The 21740-nt window shown below is 44.4% G+C and overlaps 4 protein-coding genes across 11 annotated transcripts in view; 1 reads left to right on the plus strand and 3 right to left on the minus strand.

Annotated features, from left to right (window-relative positions):
• Positions 1–19537, plus strand: part of LOC120450619 (regulating synaptic membrane exocytosis protein 1) — a 66732-nt gene extending 47195 nt beyond the window's left edge. For 2 of the 4 annotated variants that reach the window (XM_039633760.1, XM_039633761.1), the window contains exons 10-17: positions 882–1006; positions 1302–1521; positions 1698–1762; positions 7775–7956; positions 8152–8888; positions 15591–16345; positions 16398–16559; positions 17267–19537. In XM_039633760.1, coding sequence (XP_039489694.1) covers positions 882–1006; positions 1302–1521; positions 1698–1762; positions 7775–7956; positions 8152–8888; positions 15591–16345; positions 16398–16559; positions 17267–17458 — 2438 coding nt within the window. In that variant the 3' untranslated portion in view covers positions 17459–19537. The other 2 variants (XR_005616294.1, XM_039633762.1) reach the window with 2 other exon arrangements.
• On the minus strand, positions 9937–13304 carry LOC120450620 (putative transporter svop-1). Of its 5 annotated transcripts, XM_039633764.1 has the most exons (10): positions 13287–13303; positions 13085–13190; positions 12704–13028; positions 12510–12631; positions 12198–12456; positions 12035–12136; positions 11855–11975; positions 11524–11798; positions 11338–11465; positions 9937–11279 (listed from the first exon to the last, which is right to left on the minus strand). In XM_039633764.1, exons 2-10 carry the CDS (start codon positions 13116–13118, stop codon positions 11218–11220), a joined length of 1428 nt encoding a protein of 475 aa, XP_039489698.1. In that variant the 5' UTR covers positions 13119–13190; positions 13287–13303; the 3' UTR covers positions 9937–11217. The 5 variants fall into 5 exon arrangements, 4 of the variants coding, with proteins under 4 accessions (XP_039489698.1, XP_039489699.1, XP_039489701.1 ...); XM_039633765.1 differs by lacking the exon at positions 13287–13303 and having other exon boundaries at positions 12704–12978; XR_005616295.1 differs by lacking the exons at positions 9937–11279; positions 11338–11465 and having other exon boundaries at positions 11657–11798; positions 12035–12140.
• Positions 13226–15139, minus strand: LOC120450621 (putative transporter SVOPL). The gene is made up of 5 exons (XM_039633768.1): positions 14980–15139; positions 14590–14914; positions 14021–14527; positions 13416–13963; positions 13226–13352 (listed from the first exon to the last, which is right to left on the minus strand). The coding sequence occupies exons 1-5, from the start codon at positions 15017–15019 to the stop codon at positions 13309–13311; spliced, it is 1464 nt and encodes a 487-aa protein (XP_039489702.1). The 5' UTR covers positions 15020–15139; the 3' UTR covers positions 13226–13308.
• A 195-nt stretch (positions 19538–19732) lies between the features above and the next one.
• LOC120449302 lies at positions 19733–21670 on the minus strand. Its single transcript, XM_039631694.2, has 3 exons — positions 21342–21670; positions 21093–21281; positions 19733–21027 (listed from the first exon to the last, which is right to left on the minus strand). Exons 1-3 carry the CDS (start codon positions 21639–21641, stop codon positions 19822–19824), a joined length of 1695 nt encoding a protein of 564 aa, XP_039487628.1. The 5' UTR covers positions 21642–21670; the 3' UTR covers positions 19733–19821.
• Positions 21671–21740: the final 70 nt, after the last annotated feature.

A 21740-nucleotide genomic window follows, 5' to 3' on the forward strand; every position in this document is an offset into this window, starting at 1 on the left:
CCTTCGCCCTTTATCCTTCGTCCTACCGCCAGATTCCTGGAGATCTCACCTTGGAGACACAATTTCATTGTCATCGCTGCTCCGGTGGCTGGTTAACTTTCCTGGCCATTGTCTGCAGCTTTTTCGTCCTACGGCGACGGAAATCCGCTTTTCCAAGTTTTCGGTGCACAAATTGTTGAAATTAGTTTTCTGCGCCCAATGATAAGTACTTGAAACTGAACTGCAGGCCCCGAAATTGCAATTAAATTAATTAAATTGTTTGGATTCGCCAAACGAAATCTTACAGCTTGGAAACGCTTTTCGCTTGGTGAAATTATTTAGCGAAACTCACATATGAAGTTTAAAGTATGAAACTGAGGGGATACAACGTAATACCGCTTCAAACTAAATCTTCTGCCAACATTAAAGCAGCTTGGTCACTTAAATTGTTATAAATGTGCGAGGGGTCAAGCTTAAGTTGGAGAATAAATTTGTGTCAAATTTGGGCGAAAGAAAAATACTGAAAAATCCACAGAAGCGCACATTCATCTGCACAGCCAAACTTGCTGACTTGGCAAAAAAAAAAAAAAGAGAACTTAGCAGACAAACACAAACAGGGCGGGCGACATGGCGTATACGCAACGTGGGCTTCGCTGGGTTTTTCCGTTCGGTTTGGCGACTTTTGTGGCACTGCAAAGTGCAAATGAAATCAACGCAAATTGTTGCCACATGCCCGAAATTTGTATCTGTATCTGCGAGTACGTGCCTAGTCGCAGTCTCCGATTTTTGGACCAGTTCAAGAGCCTAACTATTGATTATTCCGTTGCCTGCTCGCCCCTTGGCCTAATCGTTCAGCGCGTCAGTGAGGCTCTTATTAAATCTGACACTGTCTACTCCCGCAGCACGTGGCTTTGGAATGCGCGTCGTCGGCGGAAAAACCGGAGCCGATGGCCGTCTGTTCGCCTACATTGTGTGGACCGTTCCAGGAGGAGCGGCCGAGAAGAATGGCCTGCAGCAGGGTGACAAGGTGAGTGTGGGTGGTGGCTGTTAGATGGTGGGTGGTGTTTTGGCCAGCCTGTCATGATTGGTAATGACTCAAAGGGTGGCAAAGTGCGGCCAACCGCGGTGAGCACTCGGCCAGATGGCAGTTCTAAATTAATAGCACATGATTGATGACATGCGGCACGAGTCGCTGGAAGTACACTGTAAATAAAAAGACACACTTCAACAAGTTACACTGCAACTTGCATTTGTAACACATTTGTAGCTTTAAAACCCTTAAGTAGGAAATGATTTAGTAATGAAGGTACATATATCAATAGATACTCGAATGGAATGGAATGTCGCTGATCGACCGGAGCTTCGAGGAGGTCTGCTCCATCATGGACCGAACTGGGGACGTTGTGGAGCTGCTGGTGGAGCATGCCACGGATTTCCGGATGTGCGATCTCTTCGATGAGAACCTGCCGCCCGGCAATGCCGGCGGTCAAAGCGGACCTCGCCGATCCGGAGATGGTCCCGTTGGACTGGGCCTCATTGCGGGTAAGTTGTGCAAAAGGATACCATCCTATTATCCTGTACATAATGTACCCAGCAATTCAATATATTATATATATGTACCCTGCAAGTAAACATTCACATAATTTTCATTTGTTGCTCTCGTTTCTTGTTACTTCTTATCGCGACAAACGAATTACCGAAAAAAAAAAAATAAACAGAACCCGAAACCACCACAGACAAATCACCAGCATCGCCAACTAGACGGAAATTACCAAAAACTCCGGTATAAAACTATTTCGTTATACTCATTTGCGTAAGAGAATCCAAGCTGCGGCAGCAGTCGAGGAAGTGAACATACTATATTATTAATTTAGAGATACTACCGCCTAATGAGAACACACCGAGCTATGAACAGCAAGCAGCAAGCCAAACCCAACTAAAACTAAAACTAAAACTGAAATTGCAACTGCAACTGAAACCATATGCATACGATATTAAGTATCTATTAAACGCAGCTTAAGCATTGGCAGCAGTTTTTTTCACACGATTTCAGCTTTCACAAAGTGCTCACGAAATGAATTGAACTCTTCGTACTTGATTGCAGCTTCCATGCTATAATATATATAAAATTTTATATATATAAATACTCGTAAACTCACCTTTTCTAGTCACTGATTCCAACGATTTTCTTTGACCTTTTCGTTTTTGGTACACATTCATACCCAATATTTACAGTAGCTAACCGAGTATTATACTACTTCCTGATTTCTGTGTTTCCCTTGATTTGTTTTCCATTTTTGGATTTGAATTTTACTTTTGAATTCTAATACAGTTTATGATTACTAACCATGCGAAATGGCTAAATGTGTTCATTGCTATTCTTGTCATATAACCACCAGATGTACTTACATATATTTATTTTTCGGTGTTGGTAGAACTTAGTGATTTCGAGAAACTACAAATATATATTACTAACATGCCCAACTAACGTATGTAGACGGTTAATTAGCCACTAAGCGATTTACAAATAGGAGTGGATAGTCGAACTAGCTCAAAGCAGTTGATACCGATACAGTGCGTATCGAAATGTTTTTGTTTCCAAGTCTATTTTTCCTTGGTTCAACCTTCTTCTTTGCGGGCACTCGAATTGCCCCGAGATCACAGTAAGAACAAAGCACCAAACAATAGGGTTTTAAGATATTAAAGTTTTAACGTAACGTTCGTGTCTATGATATCTCGGCCCTCCGCTGGAGATTCCCTCGAGAAACGAATCAAATTTTGAGCTACTCCCCAGATCAAAAGTGAAAAGAGGAAAACATAAACACCGCTTGTGTAGAACTTATCTTTAGGCTCTACGAATCGATACAATAATAACAAAGGAACAAGACCTACTGAGAATCACAGGAAGAGAACTAATGTAAAAGGCTCGGCTTGGGCCAGTTATAATATAGTTTATAGATAAACCGAAATCTTTATAAATGTTACTAGTGCAAATTTGTAGCGAACAGAGTTTAACAATATTTGTGTGTGTTTTAAATGTTATTGACTTTATGATATGATATATATATATATATATATATATATACTTACATATATGTAATCGTAAGCAAAATCGAAAACCAACCAAATTGGACAAAAAACAAAAACCAAAAGAAAACATATAGACGAAAATTAGTAGTTTGTTGTTGAAATGTTTAAATGTGTTTTTAAGCCAAAGTACCCGAGACACCTTATATCTGTAAGGTACACGACTAGAGTCCGAGAGTTGTGCGCATTTGTAGACCCCGTACTCTCTCTATATGTCAGTCAGTCAGTGTTAGAGCTGTGTTTGTATATGTCAAATCGAAATTGAAACTGAAACTAAAACTGAAACCGAAACCGAAACTGAAACTGAAAGTGAAGTAGAAAGTGAAATGGAAAGTATGTGCGAAACCGGAAACGGAAGCGCAGGCGAACGCTTTGGAGCCCACCTACATACAACTCGTATTCGTAATTAAGAAACACGTTAACGAAGTGCTAAACGGAGGAGAGAGAGATGAGTGTAGAATCATTTTCGAGAGCTAACTGAATTTACTCGTTTACCTTATAGCAGATGCTTTGTAGCTATGTAACTCCTGTCAGATGGGTGATAACTTAACATTGATTTCGATCACAACACTTTGTATAGACTACCCCTACTTGTAATCGTAACTCGTAACTCTTAACTTGTAACTGTAACTTTAACCTTATATTGTAACTGTAACTAATACCTGTAACTGAATTATGTACTAAAAATTTATGAGAAACCTTTACAAAAGTCACATGGGCAGGTCACGTGCGAAAGTCCCTGAAAAGAGCTCCCTGGGAGATGGAATTGTGAATTGTGAATTGTGAAAAACTGATGAAACATTTTTTAGATTATCCGCACTAACCGCAGCTAACCGAGGTTGAGATATTTATTTGAATCCATACTATATATGTATACATTTACAACTCAACGCTATACGATACTTGATTATATATATCTATATACATCCAGTTAATAGTCACTAATGCGTATGTATACCAGCGTACCGAAATGTGCTAGCAACCTAAATTTAAAACTGAAAAACGGCTAACAAAGAAATGTGAAAATAAAGTCTCTCTATTTAACTGCAAAACAAACCGAACATCGTGCAAAAAATTGCGAATCTCTTGCCTGGACTTGCTTTATATCCTTTCGCAGCAGACCCGCATCTTCGCATCTCCGTAACTCCGCATCTACCACCATCTAGTAACCACCATCCGCCGATCCACCCAAATCAACCAAACCCCGAAGCCATCAGTCAAATGGTAAATGAACAAAGCAACTCTATACCAAGTACCCTGTACATTCAGCATACCCAAAGCCCAATTAAATATACGTACATCGCCTCTGTACAGTTTTAGCACCCAGTATATCATTATATCCTTAGCAAACAAACAAACTATTATGATAATATATATCCCCGACCAAACAAGAAACCAGTGTAACATAGCTAGGTTCTATAAGATACTTTGTAAAGCCCTCCCCTCAGCCAATGATATGTATTGTAAAGTGCGCTTTCTCATGTTTTTATGTAATGCTGCGTTATTTTTTTTTGCTTTGGTTCCATTTTATTTATTACGTATACGCCCTGTTTTCTCTCTCCTGGTTTCCTGCTGCCGCCACGCTGTGTCCCCTGTACACAATTTCCACCTCCATTTCCACCTCTCTGTCAATTTATGAGCTTTTGTTTGGCTTTCGCTTAGCAAATGTTTACCTTTACTTTCGTCTCGATTCTACCGCTTTGTTTCGTTTCGTTTGGTTTTGGATCTGTCTGTTCAGTTTGGCTTTGCATAATACCCGACTACTCTTTAAATATGCCGCTCTCCCGCAAAATACTATATATATCTGTGAATCATATAGTGCCGTAATTGTTCGTCTTCCGAAGAGAAGACCTGTACCATAGATTTTAATACATTAATAGACACACACTTTCCGTAACGAATCCTTTCAGTTTGCATTTGCTATCCGTCGAAACAAAAGCTTATTGTGCGCTAATGTACCACCTGATGTTCGTGTTTAGATAGAGACGATCAACGCAGGTTTTTTGCTACCAGAAATACCAATTTGTCACCAGGGTCACCAGGATACAGAGCATTTAGAACAGAGACACAACAACATACAAGATTTTCAGTTCAATTCGTTTGGTTTGCCTGATTTGCGATTTGGTTTCCTCCTAGATTCCTTGAGTACATCACTTTGATTTGTTTGCATTTTGCCTAATTTGCATAAACCTACGCCTAAGTTTGACTAGCATTTAGTGGCTCTTGAATCTTAAAACCGATTAGCATTTCTCCTAAACAACTTCGACTAAACAACTAAAATCACTTACGAATATACTATTTACTATATAGATAACAACATGTGCTGATTGTATACAAACTCAATTTTCATTTCCTGTACAACCAAATGTAACCCCAGCTGGCACGAGTTATGGCTATAAACAAAATAAAACTACCAATGAAAACAGTAACCAAACAAGAATCAAGACCTCGAAAAGCGAGGCGAACAACAACCAAAAAACCGAAACAATCTAAATATATGTACAAAATTAAAAACCGAGAGTAATACGACTGTCATTATTCAAATTGATGGCAGATTGATTGACCCTAGAGCTGTGCTGCTTCCACGCGACTGATTGATTGATTGATCTGTTGAATGTAATCAGTTAACCCACAATATGCATACGACTTCTAAAAGTATAATCAATTCGATTTGAATTTGAATTTAAAGCAATAAAACTTGTCTTTGTTCTTCCCCTGCTCCCCTGTAAATATCCTTGCAACGTAGCATATGGCATCTGTAATAAGTGTTTAATTCTTCTGTATATATATATATGTATGTGTATGTATGTATATGTATATATGTTTTTTGTGGCCCACCTAACTGTCTATGTCTATGTGTTTCCATTTACTGGCATGCCTCTGTTTATTATTCATACGCAACTTTTGCCGCAAACTTTTGTGTCACTTTGAGTTATCTTCCAGAGAAAAAAGGGGGAATTGCGGTTGCCAAAAACTTTGCAGCACACTGAAGTGCCCCCAAAAACCAACGGGCAGGTGTCAAGTGGGCGTGTGGCTTTCCCATTGCGGGGGCAAATCATCTCCCAAGGGGGAAAACCCGGTGACTTTTTGTCTTGGCGGACTTGTCAGCAACAGGTGCCGACGTCCTTTAATTGACAGCTGGGAAGCATAAAATGCTGCGAATGCTGGAAATGTCGAAAATTAGAAAACTTTTAACAACAATTCAGCCCTGGATTCCCTTTTTTTGCGCCTTTGCGCGACGGCCCTTGTCATTATTATTATCGACTACGACGATGGGCCTACAAAGTTTTCAAGTGCTTAGGCTTTTATCGCCGGCGCCTGCCTGATGCCAGATAAACTCCAATAATCCAGGCGCAGTACATGTGCCTGCTTACCTGTAGATAAAAATAAACATGCCACCCGGTCCCCTCCCACTTATAAGTCAGTCGCAACACGAATTCGATTTCCACAGATGAAAAGTGCGCGGCGTAATGTAATATTTTTCCTTTTTCGCTCGTAAAAAGTTGCCGAGCAACAGTTCGCAGTTTCCAAATACATATACACCTACACACAGTCATACACACACACACACACATGCGTGTGCTTCTGTGTGTGGGCACCATTTCCGCTCGCAACACGTTATTGCAATATGGCGGCTTCCGCTTCAGAACCGCCATGGAGAAAGTCAATTCGGACGTGTGGTTGTTGCTGCTGCGCATGTACACGCCATGAATATGTTATGAAGCCACCAACTTACCAACTACTAGGACACGGCAAAAAATAATAAGACCCAAGGGGAATTTACAGCAGCCGATTGAAATCGTTTTCGCTGGCTGCGAACAATGTACACCTCAAATACACAGTAGGCTAAACTTTTTGGAAAACATGCCTGCAGTCTCGAGAATCAAGTTCAGTGACTCTATAGCTATATTCTATTTCCTAATTAGGGTTTTAGATTAGTTATATAAGCTATTGAATCAACTGAATTACCAGTTGAAGGGCGCAGAGTTGACGTTTTTCTTGGTGCACACATACCACATACAGTTCGAGCAACAACTGCAGCCTTCATGCGCAACTGCACCGCAATGACTTCCGTTTTGGGGCATAGAGAACGATAGACAGAAGGCCCCGAGCAGATTGCATTTGCGGTCCGTTTTGTTTATCTGTGCATGGGCATGTGTGCTTTGCCTTTTGTAAATAGAGAACACATGCACATCGCTCTGTTTCGCAGTGTGCGAACATCATAATTTGCATTATGTTTATGTGCCTGCCTTTCAGTTTCGTATTTCGTATTTGTGTTTGCCCCCAGGGGGATGCGTTGCAATTTAACTGGCATGCTGCACAAAACACCCACCACCCACCAGCACCACGCCCTGCCACCGCCCCTTCGTTCTCACTCGTTTAATTAGTTTTATTTACGTTTTGATTGCTTTAATTTGTTGTTCAGTTATGTACACACCCACACGCACACATCGAGAACACAACAAAAATAAAAGCGAAACAAACACGCAAGTTTTCAGAGAACAAGAAAACCAGCCTAACAACTGTAAATAGGCAGACAAACAAAGTGCTTTTGTTTAGGCTCTAGGCTAATGAATCTAGACTATGCCATATCTCTATATACATATATACATAAATTCCTAGCGATTGTTAAGAGTTGAATAGCGACAGGCATTCGCAGGAGGAGCCTTTGTGAACCGTGAACTAACCAGCTTTTTGGTCGCCACAGGAGCAAATTGCCCGCGAGAAGCTGGTCACCGGAAGGGTCCAGATCCAAGTTTGGTACCATGCCGAGCGCAGCGAGCTGGTCGTCTCCCTGATGGCCGGCGATGACCTGGCATTGCGGGACGAGGCCTACGGACACGGCAATCTGCCCGAGGCGTACGCCAAGGTCCGCATTCTGCCCAAATGGTGAGTGCAAGCGTAATGATCCCTGTTCGGGCGCCATTACCAAAACGACAAATTAAAGACAACAACTTAATAAAATCTTTAAAGAAACTCTTTGAAAGTATGCAACAACCAGCTCTTGAAAACAACCCTGGAAATTTCTCTGACAGCCTCTCAAACTTCTATTAACACTCTCCTACATTTTATTCCCACCTTCAGTGGCGATGGCTGCGTGCAACAAACGGAGGTCAGCCGACCCACCCAGAACCCGATTTGGAATGCTACACTGACCTTCGGTCATGTGAAGGCCGACACCTTGATGGATCGCTACATAGACATCCAGCTGTGGGACCTGGTGCCCCACACCGAGTCCATTTTCCTGGGCGAGTGCAGCATCGAGCTGCAGCAGGCCTTCCTCGACGACCAGGCCATCTGGTGCCGCTTGGAGGACACCAAAGGGCTGCGTGGCATTAGCATCAGCAAATCGCCAAGTGTATCGCCACGCGGCTCCATCGCAGCCGGAGCAGGTGCACCCAGTGGCGATGTGACCCGGTTGCTGAGACGCGACTATAATATGCAGCGGTCCAACTCCGATGATGTAGACTCCATCGGAGATGGAACTTCACTGCTGCATCCGGATCACGCGTGGATAGCTGGCTCGCGACGCGGTTCCTCCCAGTCGGAAACCATGGAGGTGGAGGTCTACCAGCTGGGCAAGGACTTCTCGCGCTCATTGCCGGGTTCGCGTCGATCGAGCTTCCAGGATGCCGAAAAGAATCGGCTGGAGGAGGACGCCATGGCCACGCCGCCCACCTCTTATTTGGTGGGACGGCGCCGTTCGTCCGTGGCTCGGCGCGATCCGGATGAGATCTTGAAATCCTTGAAGGCTGTCCGCGGTGAGCTGGGACGCACCATGAGTCTGGGCACCGAGCAGCACAAGCGCATGGGATCGAGACGTGAGTAGGGGGAGCTACACTCAAAACAATTGGGTTGACATAAGTTAAAGCCCAAGAGCGCCAAGCGAATGGCACAACTAAGCGAATGATTCAAGTCTTTTTTTATAGAAATTCATTTGGTTGAACAAAATCCCCACCGTTGCTCAAAAGAAGTCCCTGCTCGGTTACTATGTTGAAATCACAATTAGTTATGCTATGAGCTAAAAGCTCTTGAGAAATTAACTTATGTCAGCGAAATGGAAGGGTTCTGAATTTCAAAAGGAAATTGTTTCAATTAGTATGATTTTCCCTACCACAAAGCCGAGATCTGAGCCACTCACTGCAAGAAAAGTCTTGCTACCTTTCACCACTTCTATCTGCTATATTCCTGTGTCTCTGTGCATTTCCTTTAATACCCACTAAAACTCAACTGTGCCTTGCTGCTACATGCTATGTGGACACCCACTATACCACACATTGCATCTAACACGAATAAATCTGCCACTGTCTCTATCTAATAACTTCTTCCATGTCTTTCCCCATATTAGCCACAATATCGGTGTCGCATTATCAAAGCTTTGACACACCCTACACAAACTGGACAAAACACTAAACGAAACGAAACGAAAGCCCAGCAAAGCCACACAAAACTTAATTAAATCCAATGCAAAATCAAATAAACTATGCATAAAGCACTAACTAAAGCCACTTATTTAAAGCCCTCAGCACCTGTCAGTTACTCGTAATTCTTTTGCTTAATCTAATCTAATGAAAAGAACTCACTCTCGAGTGGGCCAACAACCACCACACTGCACCACCAGAGCAACCACAAATGGTAGTAAAACAGAAAACAAAATACCAAAAATTTTAAAAACCAAAAAAAAAACTTAAACCCTTTTGTAAACTATACAAGAAACTAGAAATACCTGCAAATTGAGCTTAGCAGCAAGTATTTAACAGACATAAAATGCATAGAAAGCAAGAACTACAGTATGTACCACACTAGAAACACCACCAAAAACATCACTCACCACCACTGGTAAGAATGCAAAATGAACTTGAGTTGAGATTGAGATTGAGTTGCGTTTGGCATTTTGGTTTCTTCTCTTTTCAACCTTAATTAGCGCCGTAAACCTGGAGTTCTCGATTCCAGCTAGCTGCATGCAAGCCACCTAATTAACGCCCACTTTCACACACAATTACTTAGTTGTATCCGTCTACTATATACATACATACATACGTACTATACTATGTGCTCGCATGCATGTTTTCCGAGCGGTGAAAAGCCGAAATCTCATTACACACTCATCCAGGCTCACGTACTGCTTGATAATCCACTGGAGGACACGCGGGTCACATGAAAACTTCTCGTCTGCGGCTGTGGCTTATTTAAGCTTATTGATGCTATTTTCACAGCCCCCCAAAAAACACAAAAAAGTTGCGAAAAAGACACAGGACAAAAGCGAGTAACTCGCAGTAAATTCGTGTTTAAAATGCAAAGCTCGGAGCGGGAAACCCCCTTATTACCTGTTGGCTTCGCAACAGTTCGCCGCACTCATAAACCCTTCAACGCCCCAGCGAAATAGCTGAGCCTTGAAATTAACTTTTCAAAGGCAAATGCGAAATATGAAAACTCACAGCGATAGAACGCAGACAACAGAACTTGGCCGAAACTCGCATTTCCCAGAGCCACAAACAAGCCGTTAAATATGAAAATAAGCAGCATCGCTGTCTGGGAAAAGTCCTTTATATACACACACACATTTATATATATATATATATCACATATGTATTCCAAATTGACGGCTCCATTCTCGCTGGGGATCCTTGCTGCCAAGATGTCCCCATTGTAGTGCCAGTTCAGCAAAAAGCTGCCCGTCTTTGCCAATATGTTTTCTTACTTTTCGCTTCCCATTTTCCTTTCCATTCCTTTCGATTCCTTTTCGATTCGATTCGATTTTCTTGCTCGACAGTTATTATTAAGCCGCTTAGCGATTGCCTCGTCTTCCGTTTCCGCTTTGCCTTTTACGCACACACTCATATCCGCTGGGCTCCAACACACACCAACAGGGAAAAATCCACTCAAGACCATAGTATAAACGCAGCTGTCGCCAAGTTTATTTGACGTTTATTTTATTTTCGGCTGGTGTACAAAAATATTTGAACTTTCGCCATAATCCTTTTTCCGGGGCCCCATCAAATTTGTACTGCGTGCTGTGCGCGCAATTGATTGAATGATTGATTGCCCGATTGGCAGGACCGATAGGAAAGAACTCCCATGCATATAGCAAAACGAACGAATTCGGGCTTTGAAAAACTATGCTCGCATATAAATTTATTTACAAATATACTAATTTGTAAAGCTTGAGTGTTTAAAATGGGTTGGTAGCCAGTACACAAGCATGCCGCAGACTAGTAAAATTGAATTATTAATCATATCATTAGGGCTATGGGTAATGTTCTCGCTTACCTATGAGCACTACAATAAAGGTATTGAAGGTTACGTAGCAGCTGTGCGACAAGGTATATCCAACATACACACTGGTTATCAAAACCCCGGACCGACCTATCATAGTGATAAGAGCAAATGCCTTGCCCCTGCAGATCAGCATAGAAACTTGTATTGCAATATGCAATGGAATAGATGGACTCTTACCTTAGATGAGTGGGTACACAATCAATGAGCAAGGAACCGGCCAATCTGACGCTGCATATGAGCGGATCGATTATGGCGAAGAAACTGATCAGTATCAGGGCGGGATGCTCCATGAAGTTAAGGGCTACGCATCCGAGAATGGAAACGCAAACAAAGGCTATAATTACCGCTCGACGACTCAGCCAAATCAGGAACACACTGGTGGCAATAAAGAGGCAGAGGACAACGCATCCGTGTATCAGTGGATCCTTCATTTGCTCATAGGTCAGGTGGCACTGCAAGAAAGGGGAAGTAGAAAGTGCTGGGACTGCAATGGAATACCCAAACGTACGTCTTTATCGCCACTCAGCTGTGCACTAATGTGTTCCATGTGTTCACATATTGTATTCCTGTCACCAAACGTAGACGTAAGAACCCGGATTCGCGTCATCCAGATGGGCAGAGCAAAACCTCTTGAAAGGAAAAAGGAAGAGATACAAAAAGAGGCCAACAACTTTAAGGTTGGACTTACAGGCCCGTAAGGGTAAAGAATATAAAGAAGAAAAACCAAATGACCTTGCCATATTTTACCATAAGCACTTTGGTTTCGTGACACTGACCGCGCTCCTCGTTTCTGGCTACAAGGATTAGAAATGAGTATAGGAACCCAAACTATGACACAACTGCATCCTTACGGTGGACGCAGGCGCGCCTGGGTGAGCGACTCCACGCCCAGACTCTTCAGTGTAACATCCTTGCCCTTGTTCATTCGGCAGACCCTTTCCATGACCTTCATGGCCTTCTCCTGGTCGTCAATCGACAGATAGTACTTGGGACTCTCGGGCAGGAATATGAGAAGAGTGGTTCCGATGATTCCGGGCAGCTGGTTGCACAGCAGCAGGATGCGCCAGCCACTGGGCTCCATTCGCATCGACAGCAGCGCACCGCCCAGAGCTGGAGGAAGGTGAAATCTGCTCATCTGAGGATAGTGGCGAATCGATTCTTACACGGCACGTAGATCATGCTTACTCCGAGGGAATAGCCCATGATGGTCAGCACCCTGGGTCGCAAGGAGACCTTGGTGAATTCACTCAAGTACGTCGATAGGCTGACAACAGACGCCACAATACTAAGCGTGGATGGTATGAAAATGATCCAAGGTCAATCGATGTCGAATGTAGGAGCACTCGGCTATACTCACAAGAAGCCACAAACTGTACGCACGGCCATGAAGCTCCAATACTCCGGCATGAGAGCCGAGATCAGGGAAAATATAATCGCAACGATTGATGCAAACCCGATGACCCTGCGTCTGCCGTACAGATCCGCCAGCTCGCCCCATATAAAACAAGATATCATCTGGGCCGAGAAATTGGCAGCCAATAACCAGGCCAACCGCCGGTCGTGTATATCCATTTCACAACTTGCCCCTGCTATCACCACACCAAATCCCAGCTGCTCATTGGTCATCCAAATCTGCATTAGAAAGCAGCAAAACAAAATTATGAACTGCATCTTGCCGAACCCTATTCAGAACGAAATGATCAGGTGACAGGCCCATTATACGGAGCACGGCACTTACCCAGCTTGGTAAAAACCTCATCTATGTCACTCATCTTTGCACTGGCTATTAGTATTTCATTTCGTACAAAAGGCTTACAACCGGGTAATTTGTAATGTATATACAACTATTTGCAACGAATGAAACATAAATACAGATTGCTAGACTACGAGGCTTATGGTAAAGTCTTTATTTAAAAACTTTTCGTTAGTGCAACACGTACAAATTTATACCAGCATACCATATTAAACTACGTCCTTGGGTTGAACGACTGCCAGAACGACACAAACTGCGGAGAGTGAAGGTCTTAGGAAATCGAACATTCGGCTCGGTGGACCAAAGCGACACTTACTTGCCAGACAGATATTGAAAATGTTGAAGGTTACATCGCAAGTGACCCTTATAAAGAGCCCAATCATGGTGCTGCCCAAAACGCCACCAAATCGCGCCAGGGATCTGACCATACAGAGTGCCTTGCCGCGCAAATTGACGGGCAGACAGTCGACCAGCACCGAGGTGGCCAGCGGGATCAGGACGCCAGGCAGGACCATCATTAGCACGAAGAAGATTAGCACCATGGTCGGCTGCTTTAGGACGTTTAGCGATAAGCCCATGAGAAAGGCAATCAAGATGTGCAGGGCAATCACATACTTCCGGAGCATGAACTGCACCAGCAGCGAGGCCAGTATGAAACAACCAATGTAGGTTAGGCCGTAGTAGACGGGATCGATCAGGTTGGTCATCTCGTCGTTGCATGGTGATGCCTCCTTTTTCGTGCCATTGATCACCTCGTGCTCATGCTTAAATGTTGGGTTACTATTGACGAGGTCGCATAAGCGATTCGAGCCAGAGTTGTCCATGTTGCGAATGACCGGAAACCAGATTCCCAATCCAATGGAACTGCAAATTCGTTAATAATTCCCCTTAACTAGTAAAGGTAAAGTGGATTACACTTACGTGAAGAATATCCCAAAAATAAGCATGAGACAGATGAAAAACTTGTAGACTTCGGGTTTGGTAAAGAGCAGTTTATACTCGTAACCCACATTCTTCCAGAAGCCTCCCTGATCGACCGCACCCGAGTTATCTACACTCAAAGTAATGTCCATGTCCTCCCACTTCTTTCGGTTCATCCGACATATCCACTGAAGGGCCAGGAGTGCCTTGTCCGGCCGATTGACAGACATGAGAAAGTGCGGCGTCTCCGGCACCAGACAGATGCCGACAAGGGCCAACCAGCCGGGAATCATGAAGAACATCATCAGGAATCGCCAGACCCGTAAATCATAGTTGCTGCTGAGGTCCACATGGAATTTGTAGGGCAGAATAGCCATGGCCACCAGTGGACAGTAGATCAGAGCTAATCCCTGCGATTGGCTACAAATGGCCACAGTTATGGGTCGCCACTTGACCGCGTGGAACTCCGCCAGGAATCCCACCTGCAAGGATGCAACCGCCGATAGGCTGTGGGAGATTATGGGAAATGCTCAGACTGTATACTCCATTTTGATGGCCGTGCCACATACAAGGTTCCCACTATTATCCGTGCCACAGACAGCGAATAGAGCTCCGGCATGAAAGCGGAGAGCATCGAGAAGCACAGGGCTCCAACGAGTGCCAGCCGGATAACGAACTTGCGCCCGTACCTGTCCGCCAGAAAGCCAATAAACAATCCGGAAGCAACCATCCCGCCCAGCAGGGAGTTGGCCAATAGGGTCCTCTCATTGGGTGAGGTATCGAACTCGCAGGAGGTCAGCACCACGAGATAGCCAGCACTCATGGACTCTGTTACGGAGTACATGTACACGAAAAAGCTCACCACGAAAATGATCACCTGACCACCCCCATAACCTGGTGAAGACCAACGGTTATCCATATTAATATATATATTTTGTTTTATATATGTATTCTTTTACCCATGGTTAACAGGGCAGTGTCCACATCTACGGCCGGCATCTTTAAAATGCAGTAAACTTTCTTTGCGAATAAAACGAGAAATTTCTAAAATATGCAATTAAAAACGACTAAATTTTCAAATCGTAAATGATTTAGATGTTGTTTAGCTGCATGCTTTGTTCAGTGTAGCATTTCCTTTTTCTTAACTTAGTCCTAGTCCTGCAATACCTAACCATTCTAATCTGCCAACAGCCAGTGATGGGAAACTCTAATTGGAAATCGAAATGCTCAACGAGATCTTAATTAAACTTATTTTTCAGAGGAAATTCCATTATCACATCTATTGAATTAAATTCCTATTTTTAAATCATACATTTCCGGTACTCTTTACTGATTAATAAAGTTTTGAAATATTATAATATATTAGACAGAATACTTTAAGCTGCATGAGGTCCTTTACCAGGTCTTAAGTAACATGTGTTCGTGATCTTAGCTGGTAGTTTGTCTTAGCCTCTTAGTAGTTCGTAGTTTTCCCATCACTGTCGGTATTACTTGATACATTGAGTTGAGTTGAAAAGCTGAAGAAGATTACGTAGGCGAATAATCTAACATAAGATTTCCAACTGAACAGGTGCCAGTCGCGTTGGATTGCCGAGCGGACCGAGTAGCCGCAAGAGTTCCGTCTTGGATTTGTCGCAGCAGCATCAGCAGCAGTTGCAGCAGCTGCAGCAGTTGCAGTTGCAGCAGCAGCAATACCTGCAGCAACAGCTGCCCATGGGAGTGGGCAATGCCGACACCAGTCCGCCGTCCGAAGACGAGGATAAGCGTTACAGGCCGCGCTGGAAGGGATCGGGCAGCGTGTTGCCGCCGCAGAGTCCCAAGCAGGTGCTCTCCCGGCTCAAGCAGGCCGCATCCGCATCGAATGTGGCCCAGGACACGCAGCGACAGGGCCAACTGCTGGCCACCAATCCGCTGCAGCAGCGCAAGAGCAGCGTGTTCCAGCTGGACGAGTCGCAGGCATCGCCTCCAGCGACCACCACCACCACCACCACCCACTTGCAGCGCAAGGGCAGCGTGTATGTGGCCAAGGTCACCGAGACCCCGCCCCTCGGCACGCCCACCCGCAAGGGCAGCGTCTATCAGAGGAGCGGAGTGGGCTTGGGAGTGAATAGCCCCGGAGCAGATAGTCCGCAGCGGAAGCAGTCCGTGTGCAAGACCCTCAGCGGCAGCTATGTCAACATATGCCCCCTCACGGGTGGCGAGTCCAGCTATGGCCTGAAGCTCGGCCCCTCGCAGATCCATCCCAAGGGTTACCGCCTGACCACCGCGAGGTACGGCGAGCTGAAGATGGGTTTCCTGAAGATCAAGGGCAACGTGGAGGTGGAGGTAGGTGGATTTACAGACCTAAGATTTCGAAGTTACTGTACCTCGTTTGCAGCTAATCTGCGCCCGTAACATTGTCAACGAGGACTGCGAGACTCCGCCGGATACGTACGTGAAGTGCTACATCAAGGACGGGGACCGTCTGCGGCACAAGAAGAAGACGCGCGTGGTGCGCCACGCGGCGGAGCCCCTCTACCGCCAAACCATTAAGTACCAGGTGAGCAAATGGCCCATTGTTGTAATGCATCTGCTACCTGCCAGCAGCCAGGTGACGATGATGATGCTGACGAGCAGCCAGCACTCCGCCATCCTGATACTGACCACGGCCACGTCCGGATGTTATTACCTGCCACCAGCATTGTAAGGCGATTAATGGCCACTGGCCGCGCAGCATCGACGAGCCCAATTTCCGCGCCCAGCGGGTGGCAGATAGGTGGCCCAGCCTTAACCCACTGCTAGCCCATGTCCTCGTTTTGCTTTAAACACCTGTTGTGAGGAATGAGAGCCCTTCATTAGGAGTCATCAAAATCTTTTGATAAAAATAAATATCTTTTTATATCCGTTAGAGCAAAGGGATGTACTAGATTCGTTGAAAAGTATCTAACTGGTAGAAGGAGCGTATATATATATATAATCTTGACCAGGATCCCTAGTCACGTTCGTCTGTCCGTTAGTCCAGATTTCTATCAATATGTTGACATTTCTCGTTTGCATTTTTAGCAGCTGAATAACAAGTATCTAATAGTCGACTATAGCGTTTTCTTTTGCTTAAGAGTTAAAATATATTTTTTCGAACGACATAACTGAAGTCCAGTGGGCAAGCAGAGGGTTAAGGCACTGCGGGTGGACCATATTTTTATTGGAAGCCATGTAATTACCCAAACGAGTAACCCGTAACGTTAACGAATCTCCATGTAACCGCAGAGCTCGGACGTCTTTGGCCGCAACATCGTCATCATGGTGTGGCAGCGTTGCGTGGGCTTCGAGCACAACCAGGGACTGGGCGGCACGGAGGTGAACCTGGACAAGCTGAGCATCGGCCAGCCGATCAATGGATGGTATCCGCTGTTCCCGATGCACAGCTACGGAGGCTCCGACTCGGACAACTCTCCCTGACCGAACAACCCGTTAGTAGCAGTCCATATGCAGTGCCGGAATCGAATGGAGTCGGACGTAATCGGAGTGCCACTGCAAGCTCAATTTGTTAGCGCCTAAGTTATGGACACCATATACGCATAGAATGTTACCCAAATTATCCCTAAACCCCTAACCCCTAACCCTGTATGTTATTAGTCATAGCTAAATGAGCTTAGCATTTTAGGCTGGCAGGTGCAATCGGGTCGGGTTATGTTACACTAAATACTTTATTCGTGGTGAGAGAGCTTTGTAAGTAGGGTACACAGATAGGATGCACCAAGATGCACCAGGATGGGGAATACGAGTACCCATATCAGACAGCACAATAATTGAGGAATCGCAGTACCAGAGGCATATTTACTCGCTTTTATATATTTTTGCTTGTTGTGTTTGCGAAAGTTTAATGTTGTTCGCATTTGTATGGAAGTGGACATATGGATATGTGGATATGTGGATATGATGATATGTGGGTATGAAAAATGGAAACGAAACGGGCACCAAAACAATAATGTCGAAACTTTGAGGCAACGAAGTGGGTGGATCATCCGCCCACAGAGAGGGATTTAAAGCTTGGTAGCTGACAAATGCATATTTATCCGATTAAGTGTTAATTAAGTGTTTCGCAGAACAAAACCCCAAAACCAAGTAGGCTAGCCCCAACTATCTGTACAGCTGATAACCCCGCCAAGGTTTCAACTGCTCCGCGAACTGGAGGTCCGAATATCTGGACAACTGAGGATCTCTAGCTATGAATATCTGTGAATCTGAATCTCTGCACATCTCTGAATGTCTAGTAATATCGCAAAATGGTGAGAAAAAACAAACGGAAACTAGTTTAAATCGACAATCTTTATGGGTGTGTGCTTGTGTGTGGGTGCGAGAGAATTGAGTGCGATTAAAGCGTGATTAAGACGAATTTACTGTAGTCATTTTATGGTAGGGCATTGATGGCAACACAACACAACAGCATGGTTGAAGATTAAAGATATCACCTGTTCTCCTGTTCTTCAAACTCTCCCGACGCTTCAGCCACTCAAACAGGACAATCTCGTGTAGTGAAAAGTGAAAAATTTACATTTTCGGAACTTGTGTATAAATCTAATATCTAATCAGCATTCAGCCTAGCGACTTGGAGTTTCAAACTAAGGTTACTTACAAAAACACATTAGATTTATTTATACAACGCCTACACTTCAGTCTTACTACCTACTAGAGTACTTAAACTGCAAACAATTTGTGGAACTTTTACGGTCCGAACACTTTTTACCGTCAGTTGTTACGGTGGCTCAAATGTCCTTAAGCTCTCCTTAATCGTAACAGCAACTATACTCGTATAGTACGTGTATCTTTATCTGTATCTGTATCTGTATCTGTTCAAGGGCAGCCGCGGGCTTTCCTTATTGTTAGATGTTGCTTTAAAGACCCAAAAAAGAGGAATACTTAGTACGAGATAATCCATTGTTGTATCTTGTAAGTACTTGGTAGCTGTCAAGGTAGTCAGGGTAAAATATATATACATATATACTCGTATATATTCCTGTGTTTCTTCGGTTGGCTAATTACTATTCACAATCTGGCTGTTGTTTGATATACCTAGTTGGGTAACGAAAACTAAAATGGTTGTGCTATCTCAAAATTAAAACTACTTATTAATGTTCTGAATTCGGAACAGTGCGCTGTATCAACTACTCTTAGGTATTTTTCGTCTTTTCTACTTACTCTAATCTACGACTACTATTACTACTTATCGTACTTGACCGGATGTGGGTATCGAGTACTTTGAAAAACTGTAAAAATAACACCATATCAGCGTGTAGCGTTGGGCTGGAATCTGGGGAGGATTGCGCTTCAAAAGTGCCGAGAGGGCTGTAGCAAGGCTTATAAGAATACAAATCCACTACTTGTTAATGAATAACTTAGCCATTACCTGCGTACACTATGTAAAACAATATACAAAATGTGAACTATATGAATATGAACGTGCATATTATATATATACTATTATGTTTAACAAAACTGTAGAAAAACCAAAAGAGACCCACACTATATGTATATCAAATTGAGTTTCAATAAACATCAAATATTTATTTGAAGTTGTCTATTACTCTGGTAGTTTCCTTTATTACCACTCTAGGTTGGATATGACTAAATATTAGACAGAAAATTATGGTCCGCCTTTCGCAGTTGAAAGCAAATAACTTAGCACTACAGAATTTCTTTGAATTGCTTTCAAACTCATATACACATAAGGAATACATTGAATTGCATTTAATTAGCTACCTAAAATACGCCGATTGTAATTGGTAACAAACAAGCAAAGGAATTATGCGCATCTACATTAATTAATTTCTAAATTTGGCGATGGTGCTGGAAGTGGAGTTCCCTGGTGGAGTTGCTCCTACAACAGTTCCCCCGTTGTTCAGCAAGGCCGTAAGTGTGGCATGCGAGGAGCTGAGCGTTGAACTGGCAGCCAGCTTGGTCTTCAACGGCGTTGTCGTGCTGCCAACCACCTGACCCTGCAAACAAGGAGTGGGTGATGCAGCCGGGAGCTCCTTCAGCGCAGCTTCATCAGACGGTGGTGTTGTTACCGCTGAGCTTTGCTGAGCTGAGACACCCTGGAGCAGAGCATTTCTTAAATGACTGTTGTTGGTATTCCCCGACTGCTGCTGGCTGGGCAAAATATACGAGTTTGTTATAAGTCCGCGGCTCTTGATGTTCAGGTCCACGAAGAAGAGCCGCATCTTGTGTATCATGGCATCGGTGACGCTGAAGGTAAGCATCATGCTGAGATCTATGTTGGTTTTGTGCCGATACAGCTCGTGTGTTTGCTGCAGCCGGCACACTTCATCGTAGATGAGAAACAAGAACCGTGAGCTGCGATTCTCGGCGGGAATAATCCCACGAGTTGCCAGCCACTCCCTGTCCTCGCCATCCGGCAAGTAGCGTATCAATTCGGGATGCTTGCTGGCCAATCTTTCCTTACCGTCGGTGCCAAAACCAAACGCTAGGTTGGCCTGCACATCCAACACGAACTTGGTGGTAGTCGAGATCTGCGCGGTGTTCCAGAATATCTGCCGGCGCACAGGAGTGGGCAGAGTGCCACCCACCAGTGGAGTCACCGAGGAGCGATGCTGCGGTTGCTGTTGGTTTTGCGTTTGTGTTTGTTCCGGTTGCTGCTGCAGAGGCTGAACTGTTTGCAACTCCGGTTGAGGAAGCAAGAGAGGCTGCGCCGCAGGGTTTTGGGTCTGGGCTGGCAACTGGTTGGATGTAGTCGCCGTGCAGGGCATGGGTTTGTTTGGCACAAAACCCACGGTTCCAGCAAACACTTTACTAATTGGATTGAGGTCCTGTTTAGCTGAGCGTTTGAGAGCCAAACGCTGGGGATCCGTGGCGTTAGCAACCAAACGATGCTGGCGCACAAAGTTCGTGTACTGAGCCTTCGCATTCTCCAATAAAGCGCACGAGGACATCTTCTGAAGCGTTTCCTCATTAACAGAATGCTGGCCCAGGTTCTCCTTGATGTTGCCAAAAGCGGGCTTAAAGTAGTTCTGGATCAAGTTAAGAAAGACGGATCAGAAATGGGCTGCAGTACCAAAAAGGCTATTACACCTACTTGCATATATTTTTTAATTAGCTCATTGACCTCCGCATCAAAGGCTTGCTGTACACTGATTCTCAAAAGTTCTAGGGCTCTCATGGCGGACTCAGCACTCCCGCCACTTTCCATATTGTGGGAACCACCGAGTCGTTGGCGAATGCGTTGTAACATGTTCTCGGCCATGTCTGGTGTGGTTACATATTTCTGTGAGGAAAATAAAAATTAGCTACTCGCTCGCACAGATAATTAGGCTTCTTTCTTCACCTGCGAGGACTCTGCATCGGAAGAGGTGGATTCGCCCAGCAGGGACAAGGTGATTGTGTTGCTTTCAGGTGCCACATCCTTGTCCGTCTGCTTTCTGCCACCCTCAACCGGACTGGCCACCCGTGTGTCCATCGAATGTGTGGTTTGATTAGAGCAGTCGGAGTCATCCGAGGAGGAGTTGGCTGCCTGCAGCTGCATGCCCGGGGACGAACGCTGCTGCACCTCGTTCGCTGATGAGGTGCTGCTATTTAAGGAACCGCCCACATCAGTGGGTATTTTCCAACTTCGCTGAATGACCATGTTTGGTTAGATATTTTTTAACAATTTCAATAAGTTTAGTTGCTGTTGGGCTGGCCGCAATCTGGATTTTCCTGGGCGCGAGCTGAGGCTATTTGTCCA

Source organism: Drosophila santomea, chromosome 3L (assembly GCF_016746245.2).
Source record: "Drosophila santomea strain STO CAGO 1482 chromosome 3L, Prin_Dsan_1.1, whole genome shotgun sequence".
NCBI lineage: Eukaryota > Metazoa > Arthropoda > Insecta > Diptera > Drosophilidae > Drosophila > Drosophila santomea.

Coding starts and splice junctions, on each gene's coding strand:
- LOC120450621 (XM_039633768.1), bottom strand. CDS start 15,019: ATGCCGGCCGTAGATGTGGACACTGCCCTGTTAACCATGG. Junction 13,964..14,020: donor ATTTTTGGGATATTCTTCAC/GTAAGTGTAATC, acceptor ACGAATTTGCAG/TTCCATTGGATTGGGAATCT. Junction 13,353..13,415: donor TTTCAATATCTGTCTGGCAA/GTAAGTGTCGCT, acceptor CACTCTCCGCAG/TTTGTGTCGTTCTGGCAGTC.
- LOC120449302 (XM_039631694.2), bottom strand. CDS start 21,641: ATGGTCATTCAGCGAAGTTGGAAAATACCCACTGATGTGGGCGGTTCC. Junction 21,282..21,341: donor CCGATGCAGAGTCCTCGCAG/GTGAAGAAAGAA, acceptor TTTTCCTCACAG/AAATATGTAACCACACCAGA. Junction 21,028..21,092: donor TAATTAAAAAATATATGCAA/GTAGGTGTAATA, acceptor AACTTGATCCAG/AACTACTTTAAGCCCGCTTT.
- LOC120450620 (XM_039633764.1), bottom strand. CDS start 13,118: ATGAGTGACATAGATGAGGTTTTTACCAAGCTGG. Junction 12,457..12,509: donor AAGCATGATCTACGTGCCGT/GTAAGAATCGAT, acceptor ACCTTCCTCCAG/CTCTGGGCGGTGCGCTGCTG. Junction 11,976..12,034: donor TTCTTTACCCTTACGGGCCT/GTAAGTCCAACC, acceptor TTTCCTTTCAAG/AGGTTTTGCTCTGCCCATCT.